The sequence below is a fragment of the Ctenopharyngodon idella genome, chromosome 19 (genome assembly GCF_019924925.1).
Source record: "Ctenopharyngodon idella isolate HZGC_01 chromosome 19, HZGC01, whole genome shotgun sequence".
In the NCBI taxonomy this organism is placed as follows: Eukaryota; Metazoa; Chordata; class Actinopteri; order Cypriniformes; family Xenocyprididae; genus Ctenopharyngodon; species Ctenopharyngodon idella.
In genome coordinates this window covers 21,472,443-21,486,161 of record NC_067238.1, presented here as the reverse complement: position 1 = coordinate 21,486,161, position 13,719 = coordinate 21,472,443, and the positions used below count along the sequence as shown (strand labels likewise).

General features: G+C 35.9%; 1 protein-coding gene across 3 annotated transcripts in view; it reads left to right on the top strand.

Annotated features, from left to right (window-relative positions):
• adcy2b (adenylate cyclase 2b (brain)) overlaps positions 1–13,719 on the top strand; it is a 77,112-nt gene that overhangs the window by 21,574 nt on the left and 41,819 nt on the right. For all 3 annotated transcript variants that reach the window (XM_051871680.1, XM_051871679.1, XM_051871681.1), the window contains one exon: positions 6,978–7,136. In XM_051871680.1, the coding sequence (XP_051727640.1) occupies positions 6,978–7,136 (159 nt within the window). The remainder of the gene's footprint in view (positions 1–6,977; positions 7,137–13,719) is intronic.

Sequence of the window (13,719 nt, the reverse complement as noted above, 5' to 3'; positions counted from 1 at the left end):
TGCCTCCTTCAGATAAGCTGGCAGAGTAAAATCTGTAAATCAGAGGTGATTGCTCTAAGATAGCGCAGGAAGCACGTTGTGAGACGTGGGAAGCAGCTTTTAGCAGCATTGCAGACTGTCACTATGATACAAAATATATGTGAATATACATTTTTGCTAATGATGTGTGACATCTGTGCATACCTACATTTGAAAAGCACCAGCTGCCACTGCTGTCGGTCAAGAATGGATCTTACTGCATCGAGTAATGCGTTGAATTCTGGTAGTAAATTTTGGTTGTATTACTCTAAATTACACAAATAAATTACTTATTATAATTGAAAAAATAAATAAATATTATTTTTTTTGTTCAAATTCTGGGTACGAAATATTGATCCAATTAGATTCAGTACCATTCACAAATAATCACACTATGAAAAACAAAAAGGCAGTAAACCTTTAATATTAATATTTCTCAAAAATAAACATGAGAACAAATTATTTTTAAAACTGTATTTAACAACTATTTTTTAACCATTTGTTTTAAAACAAATATGACAGTATTGTAACTATTGTTTTTTATTCTAAATGTTTTATTTTTTACTCTCAGAGGGTAGCTTTGCATTTCACATAAACCGATTAAATCTATATGTTAAATCTATCAAATTATGCAAACATATTGTGTATGTTGTTAATTATATCAGTAGTAAGTCATGGGGATACACGCACTGTTTCCTAAGAGTGACCCAGATAGCACTGCCGCTACGGTCACCGAAATGTTGTGTGCTAATTATCCTCAATTCACCCCATTTATTTCAGTTCTTCCTGAGTCCTGGAAGTGTGATTGGGTCTGCATTTGATGACAGTGCTGCTTCTTATATGTTATATAATTATTCTTTTAATGGAAGGCTTTCAGATTATCAGATTATTTCCATTTGCTTTCCTAATACAAAAGCAGTGCAGACTGGTTAACGGGACATTAAGATCCCAGTAGACCACATAATCTTATTCACTATGAAAAAGTGAACCTTTTAAGTGTATCTTATGAATTTACCACCATCTGTTTCCTTAGCAACCCTTTAACAATATGCTTTACATATGTTACAATTCAATTTTATGTGATGATCTTGTAGCAATAATATACGAACATAATATACCAGATCAATATAGCAATAACATCATGATATAACATATAACACTGATCTCTATAAAAAGTATATGCTGAAAAGACAATTTAAGCTAATGTGATTATAAATATATTATGTGTTTGAGCTGTACTCCTTAATTTGCTAGAATAGAATATATAAATGCATATTTGTCTGAATTTCTGGGCATTTAATTAATTAATTATAAGAAATATCTTGTTGCCCTGTTATGGGTGACATATCCAGGACAGTGATATTTTAGTGTCATTGAGATACTATTTTAGTTTTTATTAAAGCTAGGGTAGGCAGGGTAGGGTAGGTTTTTCATAAACACTTTTGTTATACTGGTTGAAGCGCTCTTCACATCCTGATAGTGATCAATAATAGAAGTTGTCTAAATATTAAAAAATGTAGATATATTCTGTGGAAGTCTCAGGACTAAAAATTGTTCGTCCAAATCATTGCATTCGGTCCGACAGTCACCGAACGCCACAAACAAACAGCTGCCCCCTTTTACAGTTTCTCCTGAACCAAAACAACAAGCTTATGCTGCGCCATTTTGAAATTAGCGTAATTAAGAGATGGCAACTCATGATATTCTACTCGAAGCTGTTCGCGTCCTCAGACTCGGATTTATGCATTTTTATGGAAACACTATCAACGGTGAAATGAAGTTGTTTACGTTCATTATTATTGTAATGTTTTGTGGTTGAAGACATGAGGTAATTTAAGACCATCTCTCATGATGCTTTGCAGACTCTGCTTTGGCTGTGTGTGTTCATATGTTTTGAATGCTTTCAAAGCTAACTTGCTATTGCTAGCCTCTATGAAACTGCACATACCTTTAATATTTTGAATTAGCTTTTATTTGTATACTTTCTGTTTTCATTTTCATTTTAGTTAAAGTTTTATTCATTTTTTTTGTGTATTTTTGCCATTTTTATTAGTTTCTTATATAGATATTATTTATTTTTTTATTTCAACTTTAGTGTCAAAGGGTTAGTTCACCCAAAAATTAAAATTCTGTCACTAATTACTCACCCTCATGTCGTTCCACACCTGCAAGACCTTCATTCATCTTTGGAACTCAAATTAAGATATTTTTGATGAAATCCGAGAGCTCTCTGACACCTCCATAGACAGCAATTTAACCACCACTTTCAAGGTCCAGAAAGGTAGTAAAGACATCGTTAAAATAGTCCACGTGACTGTAGTGGTTTAACCTTAATTTTATGAAGAGATGAGAATATTTTTTGTGCGCAAAAACAAAACAAAAATTCTGAGCCGGCGTAAAATTAAGGTTGAACCACTGCAGTCATGTGGACTATTTTAACGATGTTTTTACTACCTTTCTGGACCTTGAAAGTGGTGGTTAAATTACTGTCTATATGGACGAGTCATATACCTCTCGGATTTCATCAAAAATGTCTTAATTTGTGTTCCAAAGATGAACGAAGCTTACGGGTTTGGAACGACATGAGGGTGAGTACTTAATGACAGAATTTTCATTTTTGGGTGAACTAACCCTTTAATTATTTTAGTACATCAAGCTAAACTAAATGAAAATGAGAAATGTACTAGGTGAAATAAAATATGTTGTTTTGGTTTTTTGTTTTGTTTTGTTTTTTTCAGTTAAAGTTTATTTTATTTCAAGTAACAATTTTTATGGTTTTAGTTTCAGTTAACTATAATAACCCTGTTCCAGGAATAGTTCAGCTGAAAATGTATTTAAAGAATCAGACACACTGGATGATTATAAAATCTTTTATCAACTCAAATAATCAGATTCTCTACTGGGACACATTAATAATGAGCTAAATTATAATTAGACTAGTTAATATTTTAAAATATCATCAGATTGGATTAATGATGTTTGGATTCTTGGCTTTGAGTCGGGCAGCTGAACATTTTTACCATCTAGTGCAAATGAGAAATCTGTGACATGCGGTCAAAACCTCAATGCAAATCGCATTGGCAGGTACTGCATGTTTGTGATCATTCAAAACTCATTAATGCCAGCAAACCACTCCAAATGAGATCTGAGAGTTTCACAGAGCTCAACCCAGCTGTGACTGTATTTGTTCTCAGCCAAACAAGTCATGATCACTAAGACTGGCTAGAAGAAAAAGACCTTCGCCATATGGAAAGATACAGTGGCATCCAAAAGTCTTTAGAGTCCACATTGAAAATCTGGGATTCAAAATTATAAATTTGGAAATAGGTTTTAGGATTTTGAAAACTTGGTCTATCATTGATCTATCATTTTGATATTGTATCATGCTTGATTTCTGTCATCGAGGCACTGCTTTTCATTATGCTTGATGCCATCTTCCTGACTCTAGTTCCCAGACATGTACTGGGACAAGGAGTGAATATTTGGGATTCAGCTCTGTAAAACCAGGGCTGATGTAGTATAAAACAACTGAATTGAACTGCCAGTCTTAATCCTGCAAGCAGATAGACCAGAACTTTAAGCAGGCATGGAACTGGCAAGCAATCAGTTCATTGGAGAGATTAACCATTTAACCCTGCCAAGTCTTGAGGCTGGACTCCGACACTTCAAAACTTCAGCAAAAACACAAACTGTCCGAGCAGTCCAAGGTTAAAGTGCGAGACACCCCCCGCCTGAGAGCCCAGCAGAGCGTTCTGTCTGCTAGGGGATTCTCTATCCTTCACAAGCCAAATGTAACCGTTTCTGACAGTTTCTCTGATCCTCCTCTGCGGCGGACAGAGTGGAAATGGCGATCGATAAGGCTCAAGACATGTTCCGTCTGAACAAAATCACTGCCCTGCAATCTGTTTGTTTTTTGGCAGTGTGTATGTGTGTGTGTGGTCTGTGAGAGTGACCAAGCCAGAAATCCATTAGGCTTCGCTGCCGTCCAGTGCCCTATCTGCCACTCCTCCGGTGCTATATTGAGCCCTCACTCACAAAAAAACAGCACTTAGTGTAAGAAAATGTGAAACATAAGCTTTAGAATATTTATGAGTGTATAACATCATTCAGGCGTTAAAAATGTGATGAAACATGGAGTTTGGCTAACTAAAACTCCATGAAACTAAAAACTACAGATCATTTAAAGGGGACATGTCATGCAAAGCAGGATTTTTATTGTTCTTTTGAAATGTGAATATTTACATTTTTCCATTTAGGCTTTTCTCCAAAGAGACCTTCAAATGAGGGAGTGCTAGTAAAACAAAGTTTCTGAAATCACATTTATGTAAAACACTATAAATCACATTTATGACATTTAGTTTTCATAAGTCACATTTATGAAAACATGTCATTCAGATGTCATCAAACACATTGGCATATTACTGTCCACATTTGCAGTTTTTCTGGCCCTCTTGTATAGTTTATTCCTATAGTTTATTGACTGTTTTTGTTGCAAGACTAACATTATTTATAGATAATAGAAAATACAAATAGTAATAAAAAATATAATATATATGAAAATAAAAGTAGCATATTGCCTATTATCTCTTCACATATCGTTTTTGGTAACACTTTTCAATGAGGTTCCATTTGTTATCATTAGTTAACTGCATTAGTTAACATGAACTAACAATAAAAAATACTTACTAATACATTATTAAATCAAAAGTTGTATCTGTTAATATTATTTAATGGACTTGCTAACATGAACTAACAAATAAATACTTGTATTTTTATTAACTAACATTAACAAAGAGTAATAAATCATATAACAAATGTATTACTCATTGTTAATTGTATTAATTAATGCATTAACTAACATTAACTAATTGAACCTTATCATAGTGTTTCCAGATTTTCCTTATTCTTTTGAAATATGTGAATGTTGGTCTCTTTCTAGTCTATCTGGACTCCATTTATGGAAACTAAGCTGCAAAAACATGTCATACAGATGTTATCATGATGTCATTTGCATACAGAAGTTTTAAAGATACAGTAGCAACAACAGCCAGTATTCACAATTGTCATGAAAAAACTAAATATTGATTGATTTTGGTGCAAGAAATCTTTTCTTTTTTTTACCTTCTTTCAATAGGGCAGAGCATACAGAGTTTACCTTTCATAAAAAATCTTCCTTTCCAGTCCAAAAAGTGCATTTACTAAACCGAATTTACGCAACTTTCTGATGATGAATGCATAAACACATGAGCTCCCACATTTTTCCTACTGATTTACGTCAATGAGGCCTATTGGGTGAGGTAATAAGATGAAAGCAGGTTATATACTATTTTTCCTAAACATCACATAACCTAATGATAGTAAAATGTGGAAAAGTTTGCCAAATTTTGTGCTGCTTCTAGCTGTGTGTAGCTTATATTATTCTGAAGGATCCCAGTGTTGGGAATAAGTGGCTGAAGTTTATTTTTAACAGTGTCCCTGATCATTTCAGTATGAACAGTTTGAGCAGCACATTTTGTGCAGCAAGATTGGCTTTGTAAACAGGCTGTTACGACAGGTTGCAGGTTGAAAATGTTGTTATATAAAAATCTTTTAAAAAAATTTATACTGTATTGGACAGCCAAGCCAGAGCACAAATATATTATACACTTAGTGCAAAATACATTACACTAATACATACAAATAATTTTGCATTTTTAATTTACTGTACTTTACTGTACTGTAATAAAGACATTTGCACACAAACATGTCAAATTGTCATCAGTGATTGAGAGCCTGTCACTCTCTCAGCAATGTGAGGGAAGCCATGCAAACGAACACTTGCAATCCGTGTTTCAACATTGTATCAGCTCACTTTTTGAATCTCTTGTCTTAGAAAAATGCCACATTATTATAAAAACGCCACATCCCATGAATCAATGCTCTTTTAGGCTACTTTCAAAGACAAAATAGCCTATAAAATCCCTAAATCTACAATTTTCCTGCTGAAATTAAATATAAATAATGGATGTTTCATGACCCTTCCAAATCATCTACATCTTCTTCCTGTGAATAATACGACTGGTTCACTCCAGTTAGCAGGGAACATTCTCAGAACTTTTGATAACGTTCTGGCAAGGTTCTCTCAATGTTATGAACAAATGTTCTTCTAGTCACGTTAACACTGTCCTAAAAAGACACCTCGGCTTGCGATAAAAGGTGTATTTTCCATGTTAATCAGAGTTTTTGTCCTGACCAGCCGCGATGGCGATACACGACGGTTCTATATTTTAGAAACGGTTTCTATTTCTGCAACTTCGCAGTTGGAACAACAACATGCAAAGTATGACAATGATAATCTCAGAGTTATATTAATATATATCCTGGCGCATCCAAGCTTTATAATGGCAGTGAACGGAACCAATGAATATGAAGCTGAAGAAAGTGCATCCATCCATTAAGAAATTTACTCCAGGGGGTTAATAAAGGCCTTCTGAAGGCCTTCTCTATAACAAGTTATAAAGTAAAATATCTAGCCTCAGCTGGACCGCTATCCGTATTCATACTCAATGGTCCTGTTCACTGCCATTATAAAGCTTGGATGCATCAGGATATTTATTAATATAACTCTGATTGTGTTCATCAGAAAGAAGAAAGTCATATACACTTAGGATGGCTTGAGGGTGAGTAAAGCTTGGGGTAGTGAACTAATCCTTTAACCTTCACATAAAAAAGAAAAAACATTTTTTTTTAAAACTGGATGTTTTAAACTTTCAGAGAATATATTTAAAAAATAATGTTTTTATAACTTAATGGGTACCTTAGCAAAAGAAATTAGAAAAACATTCTTCTTTTTTTTTTAGCTGGGACATTAGTCGTTGATAACAAATGCAGTAGTGTTTATCCTGAACTGATCTCTGTCCTGTGTTTTTGAACTGTAGATGTTAAATGGCAGTCTAATGCTCTGTTAACTCTGTTTGCAGGTGTCGTTTTTCCTGTTTATTGTATTTGTGGTGTACACCATGCTGCCGTTCTCTATGAGGGATGCCGTCATCGCTAGTGTCCTCACTTCCACCTCCCACACACTAGTGCTCAGCATCTGCCTCTCGAACACTTCCGACATGGAGGCCCTCGTCTGGCAGGTAACTAAGTGTATGTGTGCGTGTGTGTGTGTGTGTGTGTATGGCATTCCAGTCGATTTCGTTCACTGAAATTGTGTGGGCTGAGAAAGGAACAGCTAGTATCTAAGAATAAATGGCGACGGTCTTTAAACACCAGAATGACACAAAAAGATTTTGTCCTATAAAAAGTCTGAAACACGAGAATATGTTAGAGAATGTGAGTCGGAGAGAGCGAGTGAATGTGGAAGGATGTTTCTACTCTATTTCCTGTAGGGGTTGTCAGGGGTGATGGTGTTTCGCCATGACCTACAGTATATGGCTTTGCTGTCATGGGAGAGCACACTTCCCAGAATCCTCCAGCCTGGCTGTTTTGCTCATCATATGGGCTTCCCACTTAAATGACACATTTCCTTGCAGATATAACTGGCAAAGTTTTTCCATCCGGTGCAATTCCACAAGGTTAGCTGTTTCAGATGTGTGTCATTTGGTCCTGATCTTCTTCTCTTTAACTCTGTAAAGCCTGGCATATGAAATAATAGTCAGAAAATCTAAGTTTATTGAGCCTTAAGACAAAAAAGAAAAGTATGCAATGTAATAGAACGATGATTGAGAGATAAACAAATAAACATAAATCAAAAGCCTGATGTATCATATTTGATACTCACATTTTAACTACTTTTCCTTGATTTATGTATAATCAAGTAAATTTAATTCACTTCAAGTTTTAATATTGATATTTTATTAAAAATATATAAGTTGTTCTTACATTTACTGGATAAAATCAGTGAAGATTTCACAGAAATGAATACCACAAAAAGGCCTGTTACTTGCTAAAAAAAAGTATAAACTATCAATCAGTCGACAGAAGGCATATAGTAGTTTGTGTACATCAGGGTTTTCAGCAAAGTTTTGATCATGTTGACAATTTAACCCTCTGGGGTCTGAGGCTAATTTGGGGCCCTGGAAAAGTTTTGACATGCCCTGACATTTGTGCTTTTTTCAGTTGCTTATAAACATATTATTGACAAAAGTCTCATTACACTGTATTCAGCACAAACTAGGCTACAATAATATGTGAGCAACAAGTATGTACATGTTTGTGTTTTTGAGAGAATTGTGTATATTCATTGTTTTTGAAAAAAGAAAAAAAATAAGTCACTGAAATAAGGCCTCAAAACACATACTAAACATTTTTCCACAAGAGTTTTGGGATTTGTATATTTTAGTCAAGAGTTTTTGCTTCAAAGTGATGTTAAAATCACTTGCTGATAACAGGATCATATTTAAAATATTTTAAAATAATGGTTTTCTATTTTAAAATATAATGTATTTATGTGATGCAAAGCTGAATACAAAAGCTTCATATGGCACTAGACTATTTCACAGTAAACACTTCATAATCTGTTCAAAACAGGCCAAAGAAATCGTCTAAACATTCATATTACCTCTATGACATTTTATGTATTATAGAGCCTAAATGTCTGTATTATAATATTCACAGACATTATATCGCGATTAGAATAAAAAACTTAAGAATAAAAAAACGTACCATTTACAATCATCAGCTTGATCAAGTTGATCCTCGATCGAAATGAAATTGAAAGTGCTCTTTCTCTGAGGTAAATTCTTCCAGAATTATTCCTCACTGCATCTCAAAACGATGTACATGAATCTGACTAAGCTTGATGCATTTTTCCGAGCTGATGCGGGCGTTCACTCTGTTGCATTGATTGCCTCAGAATTTGCGTTTGAATAAAGCGCGAGCTCCGTGGGTGTGGCCGCATTAGTGGATAATGAGATGACTCGCGAACGACTGACATCTCTCACTTTTCAAACAGATGACATAAACAAAGAATTTTTGTTTTTGATTTGACTTACATGATTTAAAACCTGACATTTCAACGTTTCTTTTTACACATATGTCTCATGTTTGTGTGATTAGTATTCTCTAAGTTACAGTTTATTTTCTGAGGACTATCAGAATGGATAGAGATGGTAGGTTGCGCATCATGTTAGTTTTTTTTATTTTGCAAAAAGCACAACATTTTGTTTTTACTGTGATAAAAGAAGATATTTCACTGTTTTTATTAATATATAACTCTTATTTGTATGTCCAAAATTGCCGGAGTGTTTTGCACTGATACGGAAAAAAAAGCAAGTAAAGGCGCTGACGACTCCAGAGTGTTAAAGGCCTTAGAAATTTGCGTATCAAATATGACGCAGGCTTTATAGGATTAAACACTTTAGCATTGGGCTGTTTTGCACGGGCAGAAAATATATCTTGAATTAATCTTCTTTTTTTTTTTTTTTTTACCAGATTAGCAAATCTAAATGTAGTGATTTTTATGTAGAATGAGTATAAGTGGATAGATAAAATTTCAGAACAATCAGTCGAGTGAGAAGGAAAAACAAGAAAATGTAGTTTTTTAATGAAGCGGTAGCAGTTAGCAAACAAATTTAATGCCTTCATGCCACTAGGTGTCAGTATAAAATATAAGATCATTGGGCAAAGAAGAGCCAGCAAAACAAACAAAAACTTGCTGGACTTGTCCCAATAACCACACTTGCGGTCTTGGCCACTTGAGAGCGCATGCAAATGGAAGTTAGTGTGCAAGACTGTCTCAGATCTGATAAATGCCAAAGCTCAGTGCCATTTATGCATACTAAATCCACAATATCTCTAATAACGCTTTGGACTATTTGAGGAAAAGCATATCCTATCATTCATTAAATTACATTCTTGAACTCACATGGCCCGAAATTGCGGAAATATGAGAAAACTTTCCTATGTAAGTTAAATTAATCAGAAATGACATAATTTGGTAATAAAATGTGAAGTGTTGCCAACTTTATTGGTGCAGAGATGATTATGAGTATTTTGTAAAACATTTGCAACTGCTTTTTATCACTTAATTATAAGCACAGCAATTAAATTGTGACATCTGTTACGTAGGGACTAGTGAACAGACATTTAGAAGTTAACTTGGTAACACTATTTTACAGTGTCCTTATTATATGGTACATGTAGTTACTGTACTAATAACTATTAATGATGCATCATTACATACAACTAACCCTAAACCAAGCCCTAATCTTAACCCTATGGTAAGTACATGTAGTTAATTGTTATTACTCAGTACTTAAATGTATAATTACACTGTAATACTGACACCACATAAAGTGCAACTGTTTATTTTAAAGTGCAAAGTATTGAAAATTAGAATGTGTAAATAAAGCTCTGTAAAAAAAACTGTATATTTCTTGTCTATTACCACCCACTGCTACTTATACCAACAACAGAAATAAGCTCAAGTTATAATAGCAAAATATGTGGGAGAGCTTTGCTATAATGTGACAATATTATATTGCAATTGGTAGCTCTTCAAAGTTAATACCGAATTAAAACTAGTTAACACATCATTTGTAATTGAAAGGGTTTAATGACAATATGTGGTTATGGTTACACTTGAAATAGTTACAAAATAGATTCATAAGATGATAAAATCGTATACCATTAATTGTACCCAGCATGTATGTAAAATGTTACCTGAGGGATAGAAAGAGAGAGTGAGTGAGGGAGAGAGAAAGTGTAGAGAGAAAGAGAGATGGAAAGCAGAGCTCAGTTAGAGAAGAGCAAAGCCCCCCCCCCCAAGAAGAAGAGACAAAGAAAAAAGGAGGCAAGGAAATAGTGCCTCAAGAAAAGGGACCCAGAGGAAAAGAAGAGACAGCGTGACAGTTACTATCTTCTTTTATCCCTCCCTCGACTAAGTGACTAAGGCCCTGTTTACGCCTGGTATTAAGATGTGTTTTGGTCGATTGGATCGCATGTGGACGAGAGAGGCACATACCCGTTGTTACAGCTATGGTTGTAAGTATACGCACGACGAGGAAGATGAAGGAATAACAATCTTTAATAAATCCACAGGCAAGGAAATCCACAAACTGGCACACAGGAAACACAACCATACATAGAATGATACCGGACAATACTGAACTGAAAACACAGGACTTAAATACACAGACAAACGAGGTGGGTAATTGAACACAGCTGGTAGTGATAATGAAGGTGATCAGTAATTAAGGTAACAGACTAGTGGCGGGAAATGGTGCAACACAGAAGTCCAAACAGGGTGAACATGTGACATATCACCCCCTCCTGGAAAGGCGCATCCTCGCGCTGGTAGATGGATGGAGGAGGTTTCCGTGGAGGACGTAAGTCCGGGAGAGGGCTGGAACAGAGTGAAGTCCAGGGAGGTGCAGATGGTGGTGACATCCAGGGGGTAGCCTTGAGCAGGAATGTCCTGATGGTGCTCCAGGCCACAGCCAGGACGGCGTCCCCCGGCGGCGTTGCTGGAGGGAGGAGCCATGGTGGTGAGGGTCTCCACGCCAACCTGGGGACAATTGGAAGTAACAGAGCCGATGGAGGCTCTCTGGGCGAAGACAGAGAGCTGAAGGAGCGGAGTGATGCTGATGGTCTCTGAGTCCACGACGGAGTCGCAGCGACGACCCCCCGAGACGGAAGCAGGGTACCGGAGGGCTGAGGTGGAACTGGAACGACTGAGGGCTGAGGCGGAGCTTGAGGGAAGGCAGAGCCAAACAGAGCCGTAGAGCTGGAGGGTCGGAGAGCAACAAACGGCCCGTAAGTCCGTGGTGAAGTGATGGCGATGTCTGAGCGAAAGCGGAAGTGGTCGAAAGCTCAAAGCGTTTTGCACCCCACTTGTATTTAGCATCGTCCACTTGTGATCCGATCAACCAAAACGCTTCTTAATACCACGTGGAAACAGGGCCTAAAACCCAAACCAGAGACATTTGAACTGACCAGCAGATTACAACTTCCCCCACCATACTAAAGGTGTGACAATTAGAAGACCCAAGATGTAGACATATCTTGACCTACAGGCCATTATCACTATCAACACCTTTATGCCTTTAGGAATTCTAAATGGCCCTTTTGGTAAGAATTCTTTCAAATGTCTTTGTTGAAATGTCTTTGTTGTGTGGAAACTAAATGGAAAACAAAGTGTTTTGAAACTAAAATTCAAACATCACCAAATACTTATTATAAACCTTTTTCTAAATTAAATAAAATGATATTTTAATGAGAGCGTTTTTCCAGAATGTCTCGTTGGGGCAAGTTGTTCACATGCTGTAATATTTTATCAAATTTATTAAAGGATTAGTTCACTTTGAAATGAAAATTAGCCCAAGCTTTACTCACCCGCTACGTCCTACGCTTTCCAAATTCAGCTTACGGAAAAAGTGTAACTGACAAGTCTAAACTTTCTTCATAACTTCAATACGGAAGGAGGTCTGGCGGAAGCGACATATTTTACTTCATAACTTGTTTAAATATGGATATTTTTTACACAAACGCATCGCTTCGATTCAGAACGCCTTTATTAACCCCTCGAAGCCGTGTGGAGCACGATATTTATGATGGATGGATGTGGATGGAAGCACATTCTTTAGCTCATACACATTGATCCCTAACACTGCCATTATAAAGCTCAAATGCATCAGAATATTTATTAATATTTCTGTGATTGTGTTCATCAGAAAGAAAAAAGTCATATACCTAGGATGGCTTGAGGGTGAGTAAAGCTTGGGCTAATTTTCATTTCAAGGTGAACTAATCCTTTAAATTTATTAGTTACCAAATCTGCTGGCCAAATGCGTGTTTTTTTTTTTTTTTTTTTACTCAACGTTTTCATAAATTATTTTGAGTTTCATAATTATTAATAAATTTTGCTAAAAAAAAAAAAAAAAAAACATTTTTCAAATCAATAAACAGCGGGTTCCCACTGTGACAACTTGCCTCTTGCCTCATATAGCATGACACAACATGTCCTGCCATAGGAGCAAGCTCATTTGCATGTTGTCACAAAAGGTCAGTGTGTGTTGATTAATTGTACCTTATTTCCTGGGCAATAACAGTGACAATGTAGTCAAGACTCTAAGGTATGTGTCTATGCAGAAACTGACCTTTAAAAATTAACCATTCCAGAGGAAAGATAAACTGGAGTAAAAGGTGTTACAACTTGCTCCAATCTTCCCAATGTATATTCTCACTACATCTCTCTCTTTAGCTTCATACATATAGTTGATATTTGCACTGACTGCACTTCCCTTCACTGCTTTTTGTTCTGCTGCTGTACTTAAGGAGTCTTACGTAACTTTAAAATAATAATTCATGCCCACCTTTCAATCGATTTTCCAGAATCTTTTTTTTATATTATTATTTTCCCAAGCAGATCTCAAGCAGATATGTTTTTCAGACCAGACCTAAACACAGCACATGTAACCAAGGCAACACTCTAGTCACATGGTCCAAAGGAACACAAATACACTGGCTGTCAGGTTTTGTTCAATAGGCAGGAGCATTACATTCAAGAACCAAGTAGCGGAAGGACGTTTTTTTTAAGCTTGATGTCCAGTCCAATTTAAAAACCTTAAAAATAATCCTCTTTTAGATCTGTAAACACTTTCACCGCAGTCAGTCCTCCACACTGTTCTCCAACAGTAGGAGGGCTTCATTAAAACCAACCTTAACGACCCTTCACATTCAGCACAGTTAATCAAGCTTTCGCCGCTCTCATTAGAAGCG